Here is a 20,902-nt window from a genome sequence, read left to right on the forward strand (position 1 = left end):
AGCATAAAGAATCTGAGAGTTTTTACCTTCTGTTTAAGTTGGTTGATATTTATTCATTCATTTAATAAATATTAATTGGTTGTAAGCGTGGCAGTATTAGACCTTACCGGTGTCCAATGTTAAATAACTTTCATTGAGGTTTAGGTATTTACTTGGGTAACCTTGAAATAAGTAAATGGAATATATATTTGAAAAGCAAGATCAATTCCACAAGTTATGCATAAAATAATCAAATGGTACCTGGCACTGGTGCTGCATCTTCTTGGAGGGTCTACCGACAATGTATATTTGGGAGGGAGGGAGGCCAATGGAGGTGTAGACTGAGATGTCTTTGGTTGATCCGTAGCCAGCGAAAATCTTCATGTGAACCTTGAATCAGTCAAATTAACAAAAGCATTACAACTCAGTTCATTTTTCTCTCATAGTAATACCAAGTCAGCCTTGTTGTTTACACCTGTCAAAGTATTCATGTCTCATTCATACCACAAACAAACAACACTACAAATTCACAAACTACGGTACTTATAGAACTGCACATAGAGCCCCCCACCCCCCAATCCTCCCAGTCTGACCTCTGTCAGGGACTTGAGGAAGTTGGCCTTGTGTCTGAGTGGGTCGTGGACCAAGCCGTCACAGAAGGAGACAATGCCATGAGGGAAGTTGTGCTGAGATAACCAAGCCACCACCCGCTGCTTCTGCATGTCAGGTCGTCCTGTGGCATAGATGATCAAATAGCCTAAATCCTGCCAGTGCCTGAAATGAGGAGGAACAGGAGAACAGAATTAAGACTTTAATAACAAAGCTACATGCTAATGTGCTTCAGTCTGAAAGAGATTCTTGTGAAAACCCAAGAAAACAGGGGTGGTAGAAGAGGGGCTAGGTACCTGACAACATCCACGGCTCCTGCTCGCACTTTGGGATCACTGCCCATGATTGACACACTGGCAGCAAATGACCCGTCAATGCTGAATACCACAAACTCTGTGCCACGTGGAATAACTGTCAGGTAGCTGTCCGCAAATGTGTGGTCGCCTCTGAGGAATGAAAGGACAACAGAGAGAAAGAAAAAGTGACATTTGCCTTGAGTACAATGAAACACAACAACAAACTGAGCTAAAACCAAGATATAAACCAGGCTTCTTGATAGAAATGCACACAAAACCTGAACAATTCAGTAAACTAAGACTTGGCATCAGAGCTTGGTTTCAGGGTCCTGCTTCTGTGCAAGCTGGCTCACTGTTACACTCTCATGGTGACGGTGATGTGAAAGTGGCCAACGGAAATGGTCAAAGTAATCTCACCTGACAACCATTTTGATTGGGTAGACACCGATGCCAAGACGTTTGTCCTCTGGGATGACAAAAGACACACGGCCACTACTGTTGGTCACTTCTGTGTTGAAGTACACCCATTCTCCTGATGGAGGCTGGGTCATGATGTGGAGGTCAACCTGTACAGGATTACAAAACAATGAGCACAAACTACACAGACATTACTGACATCGGCCTATGTGTGCTGTTGTGGTGACAAAAAAATATATCACCTTCTCCCCGGCCAAGGTGACCATGTCAAGAGGGCCATACATGAAGCGACCTGTCACGACCTGCTGGGAGTCTTCTGTGAACACTGCGTCATTTACGCGGTGATTAGCAGTTACGTTCTGTCAAAACAATAAAAGAAATGACATTAAACAAAAAGCAAGTTATTGATAGTGTCTGTCATAACACATTTTTTCCTGTATTTGATGAGATGACTTTAATGGATTAGAGAAAGGTCAGAATAAAAGAAGGAATTCTGGATTTTTTTGATGCACTAAAGTCCCCTGACACTGGCTTTTGTAGAACTGATGCTTACCCTGATCTTCACCAGCGTCCTCTTGCGGAGCCACTTCTCTCGAGGTTTTGTGGGGGTGAACTCAGTCACTTCTTTCCCGTCGAGCTCCAAGATGCTAGAGTTTTCATGCCTCATGACCTATAGGACACATTTCAATGATTAATCCTCAGCATCACTTGAGAGGACCCGCTGGTCACTTATTAACAGGCCATAAACGGTGACAGGCGTTTGGATGTTTACTCACCTGTCTCAGGAGAAAAGACACAACATCAGTGGACTCCCAGTATGATGCATGGAAGAGGTGCGGTAAAGCCACTGTGGGGAAAGCGGTCAGAGCATCGGGGCAGTACAAGGCAAAGTCCAGCCGCTTTGTGCCCCACCAACGTGCTGCAACTGCGATGGGAATGGAGTGAATAGGGTGCAAACACGTAAGGTGAAACTGTAAGATTCAGTGAGAGGTATGCGATGCCACGCAAATGTTCAACACCCCTGAAGCTCAAGCAAAAAGACGATTTCAATTATGAACCACAATCATCACAGATCCCAGCAGTTCTTCAGCTAAAAGAAGGACATCTGTAGTTTATAATTAACAGGAGAAACCAGTGCGGAAGGAAGAGAAAGATGGTTAGAACTTTAACATGATTATATGAGCGAAGATGGTTATTCATGTTAGTAAGGACGTGAAAAAAAGATCATGTAATTGGAAAAGTCTGGATTTACACGTTATGCCTCATACATAGAAATTATATTGGGAAACAAAACAAGGAGAGAAAATAAAGTCTTTCTGTCAGAGCAGCGTTGATTTTTTGGCTTTTGACACAGTATAGAACAGTGGACAGAAAAGAACCGTAGCCTCAAGTTGTATTTAGATGTCCCCTCCCTTAAAAAATACCTTGGTCCACTTCAGCCTGGGAGTCCAGTGAGACCAGATCAGATATAGCAAAGTCCAGCCCTGCTGACAGGCAGTATTGGCCAATGGGACTTAGACCTTCACTAGCCTCTGCCTCACCGTCCAGCTCTGCCACTACATCTGCATCAGGAGGTCCTTCAGCTGGATCAGCCTTTGCTTTCTTACGGGACTTAGGAGGACTTTTCAGGAAGTTTTGTGATGAAAGGGCGAGTTGGGACAAAAGGCTTAACGTTTTGGATTGGTAAGTTTGGCATGATTTGGCTATGGGGAGAAAACAAAGACAAAGAAATCAAATGAAAGTGTAAGTTAAAACTGTTTGAAGAGTGATGTCGGGATGCGTCTGGTTCCGGTAAGCTGCCTTAAAAAGAACTGTGGCTGTCAAAGGTAAAAAATGATTGTTAGTACAGTAACAGTAAAGGCAGTAGGGCAGGTGCTCTGATGCTCTGGTTGCATGAACAAAAATGGGTTATTATTAGTTTATGTGTGTCTACAGAGTTTTACTGTAGGTGCCAAAACAACAGAGTGCAGAACAATAATGTGAGGTACAAATATATGAAACATAAAACACAACAGAATACAGGTCATCTCCGCAAAGACTTGACTAGGGAGTGGACAATGTAGGAATGGCTGAGCGACCCGGGTCCACATTAGATAAATGCAGCACTTGTTCATTGCATTTACATTTAGACAGTGGATAAGTAAGACAGACAGTGAAAATTGGCGCTAAACTTGCTCTTCTTCAGGACTTTGCTTGCTCATTGTGGGAATTTGAATTTTAAGAATGTGGAGAAAACTCTCTGCTAAGCAGAAGTAGAAAAATATCTGTCTGGCTGACTAAAATGCTTCAGCTGGAGTGCAGGGTGTGTGTAGAGTCAGAGTAACGGGGTGGAGAGAGAGAGAAAGGGAGAGAGAGAGAGAGAGAGAGAAGATGAGGGAGGGAGGAGAGACTGAAAAAGAATCGAGAGAGAAATAGAGAGGAGATTTAGACTAAAGGAAGAAAGAGAGAGGGGGAATAACTAGACCAGTGTTTGTGTGAGTGGAAGGAAGAGAGAGAGAGACTGTGTTTTGTTGGTATTGAGAACACTTACTGTTGGCTATGTTGGTGGCAGTGTAACTGTCTGCCATTCCTGAGACCTGGCTGGCAATGCTGACCTCACTGGCCCTCCGCTGGCCCCGGGAGAGGGGGCCCGCTACGGGGGATGAGGGGTACGAACTGTCCATGAAGACACCACCATGAGACTGAACAACATCCGCTATTGAGCCGAAACAAGGAGATCCCATTAGACAGAGACACAGGTAAGGGGAACTCACAGATATGAAGGGGGGGATGTGTGTTAGGGTGGCAACAGAGAAATGTGACGACAGGCAATGTGGTTTCAGAGGACATGTGAAACCAAAAGGCGGCCGTATTGTAGCCAAGGATCTGTAACCGGCCATTGTAAACACAGGAGCATATAAAGTACATAAAACACTGGCCGGTTACAGATAAAATCACAAATGTGTACATGTGCTACAGTCACACCCATGTGTTCTCTTATGAAGGTGTTTTTCATCTCATAGCCAAGTAACATGACGTTTAAGTCTTTGTCTTCGGAGACATAATGAAATAGTTCTGAAGATTATAAATCAGATGACCTCTGACCATTATCACAACAAGGCACATAGGAACCGTATATTCAGGATGTATGGGTAAAGCTCCACGCACAGTACACTATACAAACACGACATCACAAGAAGCACAATTTTCACATCAAAATGTCTCTGAATTTTGGATGAATACCTTCTGCTGACATCAATAATCTAATCTATAGAAGTGATGCAGACAAACTGAAACTAGTCTTTAAAACCACGGCACAAACACAAATGCTTGAAAACATTGAACGTGACAACAATCTGTGATGGCAACAACTGAATGTAACACCACATGAAGGCTTATTAGATTTTCCAAAGTATTTCCATGACAAGTTGTAACAATTTTGTACTATTCCTATTTCTAACTATAAAATTCTTAAGAGGCCAAGACTTTAACCAGTAAAACTACTACTGATTGACTTATACAAATGAATTAAGCCAAAAAAAACTAGATGTTGCAAGGAAAGGTATATCCGGTAAATATAATGGTCTATCAGGGTATTTGATTTATCAGAAACATGACTGCAGCTCTTGACTCTTGAAACAACAGAGATGGGAATACTCAGAAAATACACATGATAGGTATAAACCTGAGCATCTTGGACGTGACAGCAAGAAGGTTGTAACATATAGACAAAAGAGACACAGTGAATGGGGGTGAGGACAGATGCGGGGTGAATGGGAGAGGCTACACACACTCCATAGTGGCGGGTGTGGCTTTGAGGAAGCCCTCCGGCCAGTTTAGCACAGGCACAGGGATGCAGGTCTCACTGATGGTCTCCTGACAGCGAAGGGACAGAGGAGGCCCGCTGTCAAGTAGCAGCTGAGCGTTGCTCTGGACTGTCTCCACTACAGAGGGAGGTGGAGGGGCAGAAGGGACAGAGGTCAGGAGAGGTTTTGGAGGTAGAGAGCCACGTACGCAGATATGGGGACGGGAGTCGGAGAAAGGAAGAGGGAAAGAAGACAAGGAAGACACAAAAACATATGAAGCAAGAACAACTGAACATGAGACAAGAAAGCAGAGTCAAGCCCTTAGTCGAGCCCATTTCTTTTTAAACTGCTGGTCGGTCATATAATGTCATATAACACTACTGTAAAATTGTAAATGCTGCTTGAATCTGCTAGTCACAAAACCCTCTCAACATACTCAACTCAAAAATGATCTTGACTTTGTCTTTAAAACTTAATCTGCACCGAAAACTTTGTTATTAATTTATACAAGGCAGACCTGAGGATATTCAGTGTCATGGTTGTGCGTCTTATGAACCCTCATGTGGCCCTTTAATAACCACTGGTTCGATGGGGGAAGGTATGTATTTTAACCTTAAAAGAAAATCCTCTGCTCATTAGTTACCTTAAGAATTTCTGCGGCTTTTTCTCTTCGGATCACAAGACAGATATTTGTATAAAAAGGGTCGGGGGAGGCTCTAAGGGTTACTCCACAATAATGAGTGTCCCAACAGAAACCACCAGCAGGACTGTGACCACACTTAAATGAATAAAATGCTTCGCAAAAGATGTTGAAGCACAAACAGTAGAAACTAATAGTGTGCTCCTAAGGTATCTTTAAGGCACATGTTGTTTATGTCAAGCAACACTGGGAAACTGGACAATCAGTGTCTAATGTGTCAGCTGACCTTAAAATTAAAAGGAGAAATTAAAGAGTCATTTTATAAAAGGGAATTTTGCATTTGCTTCTCTGTGTGTGAAGCCTGAGCTACATTAATTAAATGTAAACTCATGACTGGATATTTACTGAATTGATATCACTGAGGCTTTTATTCATCATTGGTGCAGAGGGCTCACCCAGCAGGGCAGAGTTTCCATCTCCCAGGGGAAAGCGTTGGTAGCGGGGAACGTTGAAGGGAGGCAGGAGGTGAAATTTCCTCTCCAGTAGAGGCTCCAGACGGGAGGCTGAGGGATCAGCTGGGTGGAACAGGTTATAGACCTGTTGACAGGCAGGCCGCAGCTGGGCCACTAGGGGGAGAAATCAAACCAAAGACATGAGAGAGGAGAGGGGAGGAATCCCTGGAGCCCTTTCCCACAGACTTTCTTTAGATATCTTACTGGCTTTTAAATATTGGTAATGACAACCGGACATACAATTAACAGTTTGTAGTTATGCCTCTACAGGTCACTATGCTAATATTTGCATCCCCGCCTTGGACAAACCTTTTGCACTTTTGTAGACAGAAAGGTTATTTTTTACTTGTGCATAATGTGTCATAAACAATGTTTGCTATCATTGATTAAATCACAACATCTCTCCAAATTAGCTTACCATCGAGCATAGGAATGACAGTCTTTCTCAGGGCGAGAACCAAGCCCAGTGGAGAGCCAAACATGAAAAAGTCAGACACCTCAAAGTCAAACTTCCCCAGGGAGCTTCCATCCAGCATAGTGCTGCTGCTGGACCTGCGTGACACTGTGTCGTTCCGCAAAACACTGGAATGTAAGCTGGAAGGACAGCAAAAAGTAATATCCTTGTGTAAAGCTAAAAATAAACCACACTCTGACAGAACATGACACAAGTAATGAGACTGAGGTTATTTCCAAGATAAGGATTTTTGTCATATCACGCTCAACACACCTGGTCAGGAAGGCCTGGTGTTGTTTTATCGTGTCCAGTTCGTAGGTGGAGGAGTCGCTTCTTTTGCGTGGCAGTTGTCGCTTGGGGTCGTCACCTGTACCGGCGCGAGGGATGTCGATGTTACTGCGACTGAGGTGGCGGCTGCCCTCCAGGGTCGGAGAGGCAGACCCGTGCCCGCTGTTGACAATAATGCCAGGAGAGAGGAGATCCTGGTCCTGCAGCGGGGATTCAAGAAGGTTTGTTATGACATCTTAAAATACAATCCATATATCTTATATGATGGATAAAAAGGTTTATATTGTACAAATTATAGTCGAGGGAAAGTCTTATTGAATTTATGTCACAACAATGTAAAGTCTAAAAAATAGTAAACCATATGTGGGCTTAAACATATTTTTGACAAATATATGAACTTCTCTGAATGTTTCGTCTCTTACCTGTACACTGACAACACTGCCCCTGCGACTGCTGTTCTGGCTTTCATTAACTGTCTGGCTGCTACTGCACAGTGCATCAAATCCCAAGATTCCTCCCACACAGTCCCCAATGAGGCACACCTAAAGAGGTCAATGGTCAGACATAATGTTAATATAACAATAAACATATTTATTTTTTGACATGCATCCATAAGGTTTAGGTTTGCCTAAAATATCTATACACCTGCTCCAACACAGTTCAATAACGCACACATATCTATTCTCATAAAAAGGCTATTTATAATAGGATGTTAAGTCATTTATGGCTTTTGGGTGTATACATTGATGTGCTTTTAATATTTAGATATAAAAGGTTTGGATAATTTATATAAAAGTTTTCAAACAAAAGGTTCAGCTGTGATACTATGATATTATGTACATATATCTTTGATAAACAATAACAAAACACAGAAATTGTTATAAAATGGCATATTACACTTCACTAACTGACCTGTCCAGAGAAAGCTTCCCCGTCCAGAGACTTTATGAAGTCTGTGTACACCTGGTTGGCTCTGACGACGACGGTGGCCATGGCCTCCTGGTACTGTGGAGCAGAGGTTGCCAAGAGGGGGAGAGCTGCCAGGGGGATGTGGTCCTGGCTGCTAGACAGACAACCCTCATCGTAGCTGTACGGGCTCAGGCTGCCACAAATGACGCAAATGAACAAAATTTCATTATTAAGATAAAAACAAACACAGGAGGAGGGAGTGCTTGTCATGAGCTGCACCTGGATCTTTTCCATCAATAGCAAACAGCAATCACAGGCAATAAACAGAAACCTTCAATCATTATCCACACTGCTTGCAACATGTGAATTTTTCTTTTTTTTTTAGCATGTGTGTCATCTTACTTGGACACCAGGGAGAAGGCCTCGGCACAGATGGCAGGGCAGGGTACCAAGCGGATGGCGATGCGTCCCAGCGCCGCAGGGTAGTGAACACGCATGACTGTCTCGAAAGCCGTACTGATGGTGTTGACGTCGGCCTGCTTGCTGTTCTGGTCTCCTCCGCCCGTATCCAGGATGTTCCCTCCGTGCAGAACCAAGATCAGCACATGGATCTTGGAAGGCTGCAGACACTGCTGGGACGAATTCTCCTGAGAACAGAGATTTAAAAAAAAGGGTGATGGATGGGGATGACAGGGAAAAGAATGTTCAGTAAATGATATATTTACTTATGAAGACATCCTTTTTAATCGCATAACCAAAGACAACATGCTTACAGAGTGGGAAATGTCACAGATAAACACTAATGCCTTAGCTTATTTTTGTTTTGTCAGATTTGTGAGTCAAATGGACAGCACAATAACAATAAACAAACTTCTTTTGACGACCAGAGAGGGGTAAAGAACCATGAAGGGAAACAGAACAGAGCCGACCAACACTCCACCTGGACAAGTGTTCAACCAACGGCAAACAATGACAATGCTTCCTGAGGACAAGTCACATTAAATACAACATAATGTGCAGTTTTGTCTTTTAAGTATAACACAAAACTTTTTCAAAGAAGCACTCTATGTACACTCAACGCCACAGCTGCAGGTACACAGAAGTTGAACAGAGGTTGGTGAGGTTGAGGAGTACACATGGATTTGGGTTTTGGCAACGGCGGGGGAAAACGGCAGGGGCAGTACGCACTGGGTTTGTTCAGGGGGTCTCTGTGGAGCTACTGTAGCCCACAGTGTACTGGGGCCAAATGTTTACTTACTGACTGATGCCTTGTTACCGTGATGGTGGGAATGGGAGAGCTATCGGTTTGGCATCTTACAGAGCCACGCATCTGAACACAAGAGGACAGAGAGGCTCAGGGACAAACAGCCCTTCTCTTATCCTCCAAACTGTAAAACCTGATGCAAAAGACTATGCTCATTATAATGAAACTGAAACTTGGGTCCTGCAGTGCATTTTCCGTGGACGGTTCTTCGGGAATATGTATTTCAGACATGATTCTGCTGGTTAGGATTGTGTTTCGTAAATACACATTCACCGTCAAACACACGTACCTCATCTAGTCTTTCCTCACTGGTTGCTCTTTCATAATCCACAGTCATTTCCTTCAACAGATCACCTGCAAACACACATTCTTAACATCAACCACTAAGGCAGAATGACTTTCCATGATGAAGTGCTCATACTCTTCATCGTACCAGGAGTTTCCTCTGTGTCTGCAGCTTCAATCTTATCCATGAGGTCATTGGAGTTCCACTTGGAAATTTCCTTTGGGAAGACTTCCTCGCTGTCTGAGAGATCCTCTGCAGGGGCGACACAAGATGAATCGTGATCAGCTGAAGTATATGTGCCACTGTGGGTTCACAAATTTGTGGTAGCACCAACAGTATAAGCAATTAATCATGATTGACAGGGTCTTGTGAGTAACATTTGCTTCTTCAGTTATATAATGTTGACCAATAAAGGTACCTTGTCAAGCATTCCCACAAGATATTGTCAAATAAACGACAAATTAAATATTTATATCTCCTTGATGGTGGCCATCAAATGCATATTACACCGAGTATTTTCATGTTTGAAGTATAATCTTTTTTTACCTGTGTGCTGGAGGACTGTGGCCAATAACTAGTGGTTTTATTACTATAATGGATTTTGAAATTAGAAAAACAAATCTATTTACTGAACAATAACCCACTAAGAGGTTTGAACTAGTATGTATCTTTTTGAATATGAATTATATATTTACATAATAAAAATTGACGGACTGTGTTATCCACGGACTGACATGAATCATTGATTTGAAAAAGAAGATTCAGGAGCTAGGAGAGATATCCCTTTTTATCCCATAATTTATCTCCTGTTTAACTGCCATAAGCTTTATTTCTGAGAAACAGGCTGCTGCCTCCTGTTCACTTTAGTTTGTGTTAACTAATTTAAAGTCAATTCTAAAATGTTAAGTATAAATGTCATGTATTTTAATTTACTTCCACTGCTGTTATAATACAAATAAATAACTTTTGTAAAGAAATGGAAACATTTTATATGACTTGCTTTGCAAACAGGAAGTTGCAGCCAGTTTCTCAGAAACACAAACCCCAAGGTCAGGCTTCTGTCATTACTTTTACGAGTTTCTAAAAGATAGCGTCTCCTCTACACAGTACAAAATCAAGTGACTTTGTCTTTTGTTACTTGTTAAGTACCTTTCTTAGTTGCCTCATTTCTTTCATTTATAGACATGGCTAACATTTCAGTGTTAAACTGGATAAAAAATAAGGTGTGAAGGTAAAATCTAAATAATCAATAGTCTTTACCTTAATCAATAAATAACATTGTATTCCAGCTTCAATTGCAAGTTGTTTAGTGGTTTAAAGAAATGTGTAACTGTAGCAGATACATTTGTTTTATCTGTTTTGAAGAATAAGTACTGCAAGACCAGACACACTGAATGTGGCATCTATGAGGAGTTTTCCTCCTAAAGCTTTACTTTATTCATTCGCACTAAAAAACAGCAAATAGGGAACATGACAGTCAAAACAAAACTTGCTTCTCAAGAGTTTGTAATAGAGGATTGCTGCAAGAAAAACATGACCACAAACAAACTTTAAAGCTAAAAATACCAAAGGTAAGAGCCAAGCTATTGTCTTTCCAAATGTAATTTGTGTACCTCCATCATGTGATTTATCCAGGCAGCAAAGCACACCCACTTGTGTTTATATACATCGCATCTTCATTTTGTTACACCAACTTCATTAATTTACCATATTGACCTTAATGCATATTTCAAAAGGTTGCCTCTGCATTGTAGGAACATCTGTAAATCAAATATAACCTGAGATGGGCACTGGAGCAGCATATCAGTATTCAGCTGTGTTAACTGTCACAGACACAGAGAGTTATGTACATTCATTTATGACAGAGAAGTCATGCATTATATTCATTCGTTTGATAACATGTAATGTAAGGGTCCCAATATGCACTAATTAATCCATACAAACATGAATACTGCAAAGCAATAGATTATCGGATGCAAACATTTTTTAGTCTAATGATTGCATACCAGTTTCTCACAATGAAATGAGCAGGAATGTATTGAAACAAGTGGGAAAGTAAACGAATGCAGCTAAATCAGTATCAATATAATAAATGACAATGTTATTCTCATTTCATCATCATGATCGCCACTAAATGAAACAATTTCACCCCATTTATTGCTTGGACCTATCATGAATTGTAAAGGATCGTGTATGTAAACAATGATGGGGACTGAGGGGGAAAGAGACAATTGTGAATTCAGTACTGGACGACCGGATGATACACCTGGCCCGTGTCCTCGGCCATTCTCATCCAGCAGAGCATGGATGTCGTACCACACACACCTATTTCAACTGCAGCCCCAAAGCATGCTGGGTATCTGGGAAGCTTAAGAACTGATCTGTGGTTAAAGAGACGCATGCAGAGTCAGGGTGGAGGAGAACATGCAGGTTCTTGGGAAACTGAACACAATCACAATACTATTGATCCAATTCAAAATAAAAACTGTGGTTACCATGAGCATCGAAGAACTCCTCGTCAGAGCTGTCATCTGAGTCACGAGCTATGCTCTGCATCCTCCACTCTGAGATGCTGTGCCGCGATGGGCTCACTGAAACACCGCACATGAACAAAAAATTCACTGTTATTTTGGGACATGTGTTCCAGCCTCTCTCTTTCCCTTTTTAAACACACTCACACATACACACTCTACGACAAAGAAACATTGCACAATCTCCCACGGCCCACACACACATAGTGTTATATAAACATGCAACAGTCTCTGTGGTGCATCACAGATGGACTGCTTGGTGGTCAGGGGGGTTGTGTGAAAAAGTGAGGCCCAATGTAACACAGACAAGCTACAAGCACCCCGACTACCAAATGCCAGTCGGGGAAAATGGCAATACTAAAAGCGGGCTATGTCTATCACATGTCTTTCTGTCCGTGTTTCATATATATAATTAGTGTGGAGGAGAGAGGGGGTGTTGCTCTAAGGGGCAGGCTGGTGAGAGGGGGGCACAGCTGTAGCTGTCAGCACACAGGAGGAAACAGCCGCGGTGGAGAGGAGGGTCAATGTGAAGAGCGTCGGCCTCCTCTGGTCTATGACGTCAGCACTGCTGCTAAAAATAGCCCAGAGATAACCACAGGGGGGAGTTACAGGGGTGAGACAAGGCACGCTGGATGAGAGTCAGGGTCCAAGTGGCAGCTACAGTGTGCACTGCCTCGAGGTAGGGGTGACACTGGAGATGGGTGTGTTCGGACATGTGGTCTGTGACGTCAAAGCTGCGGCTAAAAATAACCCAGGTGAGATACACAGAGTTGTAGGGGTGAGGAGAGGTGAGCTGGTTAGTACAACAAATGTGGAGGCGATAGTACAAAAAGTCAAGTAGAGTAAAAACATCCCAAATAATTAGGCGTCTGACAGAAAAGCAAAGCTTTGCAAAAAAGCAGAGTCTGTATACTCAAAAGCTACCCCCGAGGTTTAAGATATTTTTTTTTAACACCAATTCAACAATTTGAGCTCAGAGCTCTTCAGTAGACATTGATTAATTCAGCCTGGGAGCAACTTTCAGTGTATACACACACACGTGTTCAACCACAAACACAAAAAACGTTGTCTATTTCCTCTTGTTGGATAGACTGTTGTCTTGGCATTTTTGATTTGACTGCATGTATCTTTGAGGAATATGAACTGTCTTTTGGAAGAGCTGAGCCATTACGATACTTCCTGGGAAGCTACAGAGTTTTGAAGCAATCTTGATGGATAGGTGTTCATTAACATATTAACACATATTAATTCAATTATGAGCCATTATTTACGCTAAAGCAAACAAGTGACTTTAACAGCCACATTTCAAGCTTCTAGGGGGAGTGTTTGATACTAATATTTAGAACTTTACTACAAAGAAACAACACACAAAAATCCCACAAACAGAAAAAGACTTGTGCAACTTTGGCTTTGCACAAGCTTCACGCTTGACCTTGTTTAATTCTTCAGATACTAGCTGCCATGTGGACTTATCAAATATTACAACTGGCTGTATTTACATAAGGAACAGTTTGAGTTTGTTGTTGCTTTACTTTAACCTTTAAGGTTGAAAGGAGTCTGGTGACAGACTGAACAATTAAGGCTTAAAAGTGTAAAGAGTGTAACAATAGATGAGATAATATGTGTAGGAAGGAGTAGGCTCAGGACAGTGCAGTCTCTCACCCACACTGTCATACACAGAGGTGACAGATAAAAAAAAGGGGAAGATGGCATGCTCCTCACCTCCTCTCTTGGATGAGCGGGAGGATCGGGATGAAGTGGACCACTGCTTGGTGAGTACACCTCGAGGCTGGAGAGTTTCTCCGCCTGAGCTTACAACCACCTCCTCAGCTTCAATGGAGCTGATCGCCTCTTTAACCTCTTGGTCTTTATCTGGAGACGGAGACCCTCCGTTAGCCTCTGTGGCCTCCTCCGCCTGACTGAACTGGGCCATCTTTGTGGCCAGGGCCAGCTGGGTTTCCAGTTCCAGCTGCCGGATGTCCTCCATGGTCAGACCGTACCACTCATCCTGCCAGCACCAGGCCTGCCGGTGGGCACGCACCATCACCTTTCTCAGTCCTAGGGAGGAACAATGGAAAATATTACACACCTACTTCAAAAAACCACAAAGTTTCTACATTTAGATTATTCTTAGAATATTATATAGAATTATTAGATAACATATCTGTCAAAATATACTTAGTAAAACTAACAAGCGACTACATTAGATAAAATACTGTAACATCAGTGACAGCATACTCACCAACATCATGGATGAAGCGTTCAATCTTAGACTGCATGCCCCAGTAACGAAACTCCACCTTGCAGAGTTTGTAGGCACACATGATGGGGGTCATCCCAGGGTTATTGTTGTACTCTTCTATCCAGTCGTCCTGCAGAGGACCCCTCTGGGTCTTGAATGACTTGAAGAGCCGTGTGTCCTCCTCTGCTTTGTACTCATGTGGGGGTATGGGATCTGTCACTATGTCGATTGGGTCTGCAAAAGGTATTTCAAATCAAGAAAGCATAACTAATGGAGCCAGGTATTTTAAATGTATTGCATAAATGATTTTACTATTCTTTGTCCTTAATATCATTCATAACTTCAAAAGTACATAAGTGGGTGGGGTAGTAGAACTTTCAAAGCCTTGTGTTCAAAGGCTGGAACTTATTTTATTAACTGAATTTCAGGGTAACATACACATAAAAGACAAAGTCATTCATTCAAATTATCACAATCAATGTTGTAACTGGGTCAGTGCATGCCCTGAAACCATTTATTTCTTAGCAGCTTCATATTCAATGGGCTTGCTACCAAACATACAGAGACATGCGGTACCATTATATTGCCACAAGTGGGCCTCATCTGCTCCGTATGTCTCCTAAAATAACTGTTGAAAGAAATACCATGAATTGTTGGTTCTCTAATATAGCTACACAGTGTGTATATTGAGCTGGCTAAATGTGTTGTAGCAGCCTGATAGACATCACTTAATATTTTAACATCTGACTTTATGTTGTCTTTATGGTTCGGGGTCAAATTGTCTCACCAATAGTTCGCTGCCTCTTCTCTACTGCAGACAAGTTGAAGACATCTGCTTGGTTGCCTGTGTCGGGTTTGTAGTAGGTCTCAATATCAATGGAGAACTTCTCAACAAAGGGGCAGGTGTATCTGAAGGAGAAGAGGCAACAAAATCAAATAAAACAGAGCAAATGTCCCGATAAAGCAACATTCCATTGTGGTTAACATCTGCTTTCAATAAGAGACTTCTCAACTCAATGGCTTAGGATCAGAACTATATTATTATGAGTGACAATCCCCTCTCACTGCTGAGGATAGGAAACGTGTGAGCCATGCCCATCTGTTGTATCTGAGGCGTCCGCAGCAAAGCTGTCACTGGTTGAATAGATGTGTCAACAGGCACGTGCAGTCTATCAATGTCCTGACCATATATTCTAATAGTCAAGGGCACATCACTGTTCAGCACCTTCACATCTCTGTGTTTGTCAGGCCCCACACAGGCAAACACACTGACACCCTGAGAGTGAGGGCCCATCGAAATCTAAGTGCTGCTGGCCACACGCCAATGTGATGGCTTGCAATATTCTGACAACTTGCTCTGAGGTCGTTATTTTCCATTGGCTTTTACTGAGGCACAACAGCTAGAGCAGGATTTCAGAATGTGGATCATCAGATTTGTGGCATATTATATGCATTAAACTGAATATAGGCAAGGTTTAAAATATCATTCCCTTAACAGGTGGAAGGGGAATTTGTGTCTCTAAATGTGTGTACAACTAGCAGCTGAAGCAGTTAGACACCTATGCACGGATCATTTATATTATTGGAAAAACACATTGAGAGTTTTCTGCAACCCTTGGCAGAGTTTAATACATCCCACTCCTGTTCTGAAGGGGTGTGGAGGTGTCCTTCCTGCAAACCTAACCTGGTGCGGGTGTAAGGGTAGGCGTTCCAGGACTCCTCTTCAACCCGCAGTGCTGCTTTGGGCAAGATGGAGCGGAACCAGCTGGGAATGTGCATGCCAATATGGTAAACCTTGTGGGTGTACTGGCCCGTCCCACCCGGTCCATCTGTGTAGGGCTTATTCTCTAGAATCTCCACCCCGCTTCCTTCACCACAGCTCTCGTCTCTGCTCTTTTTCTGTAAAAAGAATAAAGAAATGAGGTTGAAGTGAGTTGGTCAAGTGTTCATATTTGCATAAAAGTAGTGGAGTGTAAAGGGAGTGCTACATTTAAAAATAAGAATACAAATGCACCCTTGATCTGAAACAAGCAGAAGAAGAAGGAAATGAAAACAAATGAATGGACACGGTTCTTTTTGCATGTAAGAATCTGACAAGATTACACGTGCACCGAAATGAATAGCTTCCTGAAAGCTCTGCCAGCTCTGAATTGCAAAGCAGTTAGCCCAAAACCAGCTCACGGAGCCACACCTTTCCCATATTTACATTACAGGTGAACACGGGAAGAGAGTCTGGGTGTAGCCTGTAGATGCAGTGACTCAAAGCTCCACAAACAGGAATGTGCGGTATGGAAAGAGGAAGACTTGGGATTGTTATAAAATCAGTGAAACAGGAAACGTGGAGAGCAGAGCATAGTCCAAGTGCTGACGAAATTAAAAACACACAGGGAGCAAAGAGCAAGGACCATAAATGTCAGAGATTATTGATGTATCATCTTTCCTATTGCTCTCATCAGCTGCTGGCCAATCTTTTCACATACACAATGTAACACAAACAAAGTATGAACACAGTATTAGGTGCAGCACTTAAGGATAAAAGGGAGACAGATTTTTCCAGTCAGCAGTCAGGATGGAGGAGCGGCAGTGAGTCAATGTTGTAGGGAGGAGGAAGCCATGAGGCGTCCGGGGCTCCGGACCTCATTACCTCTGACAGGTCATTCATTAGCCACCCGCTCTGCTCTCAACAGCCCAGACACAGCCCCAAAGACACAGCACAGACGCCACAACACCAGCTAACCGTCCGCACGCGCAACCAGCATACGAGACATGAACCAAATGCTGAAACATAGTTAATGTAAAAACACTGTAAAAACGTATGCAGCAGTAGAAGTACACACATGTAAACAATAAATGTTTGTTGTAATTTAAGTGTAAAGGAGTTCACCCCAGAACACAAAAAGAAAACGTCTTTCCACTAACATAATGCACTATGGGTTGGCTTTTCGATTAGCCTGATCACAATAAGGTCAGTCCATTATTGTAAGTACCATTATCCTTTTTTCTGTAAAGATATATTGCTGTTGATCTTTCCAAATGTAATTGTTTTTTCCCTTATTTACAGACAGCTCCAAAAATTGTCAAATGATGTCTTGATGTAAAGTCAGCGTTCTAGGTTAAAGGAAAAAATAAGTTTCATTGTGTTCTACTGTGGACTATCCCTTTAATTAGATTGCTGACAGGTGACAGCAACCTGCCAAATGCGACAGGTGATTGTCTCCAGTTGAAGAGGAGAAAGATTACAAAACATTGGCCAGGGCTCAGCTGTTCCCTTAGAGAAAATGGTACATGAGGGGATAGATAACATGCTTTCAGTGAAATGAACACTGAATGTAATTTTAGATTCTTAATGAAAACCATGTGCCTTTTTTTTTTTTTTTTTTTTTTTTTCATTTGTGTACAGGTACAAACTTTGGAGGAACATTAATGAAGAAATAGTTTTCAAGAGTCTCTGGAGGCATGTTGACTGACTCCAAAGGAGAGGGAGGGGGGCTTTGCTCTACACCGCTCTACTGTAAAACCCTCTATGGCTCAGCACACAAAGACAAAGAGTCGCCGTGTTGTAACTACAAGTCCTGCCTTAAAACCCTCTCTGCTCTCTCCCACCCACCTTTCTTTAAACAGCCATCAAACCTTTACAAATAAACCTATCGTCATGAAAGCCTTCTGTATGTGTTTAGATCTGACCGCTCTGACAGGATGGGAGTCACATCCTGGTTTTTTTCCTCTTGCCATTAAGTTAGTGAGGAGTGTTTCCTGTTTGAGATGCATCTTTTCACTTCACTCCACAGTTGCTTAGTCAGAACATGATGGATGTGTGCGGATGAATGAGACACAGTGAGATCCTCTCATTTTTAATTTCTCACACATTCAGCATTTGCTTCATGCATTAGTGCAAATCCCTATGTGGCGATAATGAATTTACAATTAGCTCTCAAATAAGAAGGCGGCGTTGTAAGGGCCAAGGAAAGGAAGAGGGGGGAGAGATGGGGTGAGGCATTGAGGTGAAAGATATGCTGAGGTGCAGATATGGCCAGGCTGTCCTAAGGCCCGACTTCATCTACAAGGCTAACACCGGGGATGAATCGCAGGCAGGCCTACATGCTGCAGTTGCCCTGGTAACATACAGCAATGAAGCGAGGGTATCCACAGACGCAAGCAAAATCCTCTCCGCTCAGAATACAGCTCTCTCTCTCTCTCTCTCTCTCTCTTTTCCTTCCACCTCTTCTCTCATTTCTTCCCCTCCCTCCTTTGCAACCTCTTTTTTTATCCTCCATTTCCTCTTTTTATTCACTCACTTTCTCAAACAAAACCTGACCACCAGCACGCTGCTGATGTCATGGTTGCCATAGTGACAGAAGCCTCACAGCACCAAGGCTGTGCAGAGAGGGTGAGGTCAGGGGAAAAGGTAACTATGGGTCACTAATGCAAGAATTACTCTTCCTATCATTTGCTTACATGCTTGAGAATGCACATATGAACTCCCTTTTTCAAGACTCCGTGTAATGTCTTCTTTGCTAAATGCCCTGTCCGATAAAATCCAACAGAGGGAATGCAGAAGATCTGGGATTGAAGTTATTTCAGTTATGTCTTTCACATAATTAATAACTTTCTAGAATACCCTAGTCAATACAGCTAATCAAGAAATTGTCACGTGTGTTGAAGAGTGGCGCAATGACGAGCTTTTGCTGTGTTGTAACGTCTGCTTGCTTCGGGGCATGACTGCTGAGTCATGTTCCCTACCATCTCCAGCTCAACTGGAATACCTGTCTGGTTGTCAACTGTAAAGTCCGATATTCTTTGTGCAGCACAAAGAAATGCCTTTTCACTTATTCAATGTTACTACAACTAGCTAATCTTACTTAGGGAACAACAGTTGAAATTGTGTTAGTATTGTTATACCAGTGGGTGAATATTTATTGGAGACAACTTTGTCCACATAAACACTTATTCATTTGTGTTCTAAGATAAACAGTTGTAGGAGAGGCCTGTCTATGAAAAGGTCAAACACTCAAAAGAAAACATTCTTGGGTTTCGTTACGCAAGACCTAAATGTTTAACTCCTCCAATGGAGCTGCACCCCAAGGGCTGTAGTGCTTTGCATCTCCCATGAATAATCACCTTATAAATACATATGGCATAACCTTCTTATACCATATAAATGAGTATAAGAAGAGTATTAACTAGGTAACACAAAGTTCATGTATACCCACCATAGATTTTACAGATTTAGCTACCGATTTCACATGAATATTTCACACACTTCTCATAAATATTATTTCCTGATGAAAGCACTCCTTCTGTAATTAACCAGCACAATATAAGATTATCGAAGAAGAAAAAGATAGAAAAATGCACCTCAATGCCTAAACGTTTTAAAAAACCTGTCTAAATAGTAGTAACTAAATAATGCCGTTTCCTTTTTTACCACGGTCAAAGCCATTGTGGTTGCCATACATGCCTCTCCTGGGTACTGCTGCTAAAAGACCACCTGGTTGTACCACAGGATTAAATAAATCCTTCTTTATGTACACATGCCATATGAAGAGAAAATATGTTGCCACACTGGATAACCAAAGCTGTATAAATTAAGTCGTTCCTGCTTGGAGCTGTAAGCTGCAAATTTCCCCGCTGCGGGACTAATAAAGGATTATCTTATGTCTTATCTTATCTTAAACCCTAAAGCACTTACACAGACCCCCCCTAGACTCCAGCTAAGGGCCGGGTTAGACAATTAAACTGTCTGACAGAGACAAAGCAGTATGTCCATCTCCATCGTGTCAGTATGTGTGCATCCAGTTTGCAGCGAAAGCAGGGTCCCCCCCCCCCTCCCCTCCTGAAGAAACAAGCAGTCTATGACGACTGGAAACAGCCAGCTTCAGAGAGTTTAAATTGGCTAATCTATCAGAACACAAGCTCTCATTGTTCCATTACTCCACTGACGTCAGACCGTGTGACCAATCATTTCATAATTGTGCACGCTGCAATTGCACTCTATGTTATGTTTTATCCTCTCTTACTGCTTGTTTTTGTATCCTGGTTTCTGCACAACTGGCTGTTTTTCAGCTAGGTGCGTGTGGGTGAGAGTTTGGTGGAGAATATGGCGTTGTGACCTCACCTGGATCATATAGAGCTGGGCGATACGGTACTCCTCCACACTCATGGGCATGGGGATGCGGTACTCCTTGATAAGCATGGTGAATATTGGAGGAGGGTGAAAGGGGGATTGGGGAGAAGATTGACAAGGGAAGGGGGAGGGAGGGACAGAGGGAAGGGAGGGGGAGAGGGGACAGGAGACACTCGGGGCGGCTCCTATATGCGACTTGTCAAATCACCAGCTGAAGTCCACATTGACAGCTCCTGTAGGGGAATAAAAAAATAAAAGCATTAGGTAGGTAAGCTGTGAATATATCTTAAAAATAAATACCTACAGGCATCCAGCCAGTGGTGTTTGTTAGACTCAAACATGCAGTTAACCCTGATCTGAAAAAAAACTTATAGGTTCTTCAAACAGGTCTTCGTCAACACACATCACTCAAAAGCAGAAACCAGCTTCAACCAGCAACGAAAAAGCTTCAACATCAGCAAAATATTTCAGTACGCAGTTCAATTTCAGAAGCTGCAACATTCCTCTACACATAACCGAGGACAAAGATTCATTCTCGTGGCTCACACGCAGATGAAGAGGAGAGG

The 20,902-nt window shown here is 42.4% G+C and overlaps 1 protein-coding gene across 4 annotated transcripts in view; it reads right to left on the reverse strand.

Annotated features, from left to right (window-relative positions):
- The window catches only part of LOC129101781 (membrane-associated phosphatidylinositol transfer protein 2-like), a 40,854-nt gene that overhangs the window by 1,952 nt on the left and 18,000 nt on the right, over positions 1-20,902 (reverse strand). For 3 of the 4 annotated variants that reach the window (XM_054611704.1, XM_054611703.1, XM_054611702.1), the window contains exons 2-24: positions 20,328-20,569; positions 15,897-16,111; positions 15,000-15,121; positions 14,213-14,446; positions 13,693-14,028; positions 11,935-12,030; positions 9,587-9,691; positions 9,443-9,507; positions 8,292-8,536; positions 7,893-8,082; positions 7,403-7,522; positions 6,966-7,180; positions 6,657-6,832; positions 6,182-6,352; positions 3,832-3,996; positions 2,726-3,004; positions 2,078-2,226; positions 1,855-1,971; positions 1,544-1,660; positions 1,302-1,450; positions 885-1,034; positions 573-753; positions 241-369 (exon numbers count right to left, since the gene is read on the reverse strand). In XM_054611704.1, coding sequence (XP_054467679.1) covers positions 241-369; positions 573-753; positions 885-1,034; positions 1,302-1,450; positions 1,544-1,660; positions 1,855-1,971; positions 2,078-2,226; positions 2,726-3,004; positions 3,832-3,996; positions 6,182-6,352; positions 6,657-6,832; positions 6,966-7,180; positions 7,403-7,522; positions 7,893-8,082; positions 8,292-8,536; positions 9,443-9,507; positions 9,587-9,691; positions 11,935-12,030; positions 13,693-14,028; positions 14,213-14,446; positions 15,000-15,121; positions 15,897-16,111; positions 20,328-20,405 — 3,804 coding nt within the window. In that variant the 5' untranslated portion in view covers positions 20,406-20,569. The remainder of the gene's footprint in view (positions 1-240; positions 370-572; positions 754-884; positions 1,035-1,301; positions 1,451-1,543; positions 1,661-1,854; positions 1,972-2,077; positions 2,227-2,725; positions 3,005-3,831; positions 3,997-6,181; positions 6,353-6,656; positions 6,833-6,965; positions 7,181-7,402; positions 7,523-7,892; positions 8,083-8,291; positions 8,537-9,442; positions 9,508-9,586; positions 9,692-11,934; positions 12,031-13,692; positions 14,029-14,212; positions 14,447-14,999; positions 15,122-15,896; positions 16,112-20,327; positions 20,570-20,902) is intronic. The other variant, XM_054611705.1, reaches the window with a different exon arrangement.

The sequence above is a fragment of the Anoplopoma fimbria genome, chromosome 13 (genome assembly GCF_027596085.1).
Source record: "Anoplopoma fimbria isolate UVic2021 breed Golden Eagle Sablefish chromosome 13, Afim_UVic_2022, whole genome shotgun sequence".
NCBI lineage: Eukaryota > Metazoa > Chordata > Actinopteri > Perciformes > Anoplopomatidae > Anoplopoma > Anoplopoma fimbria.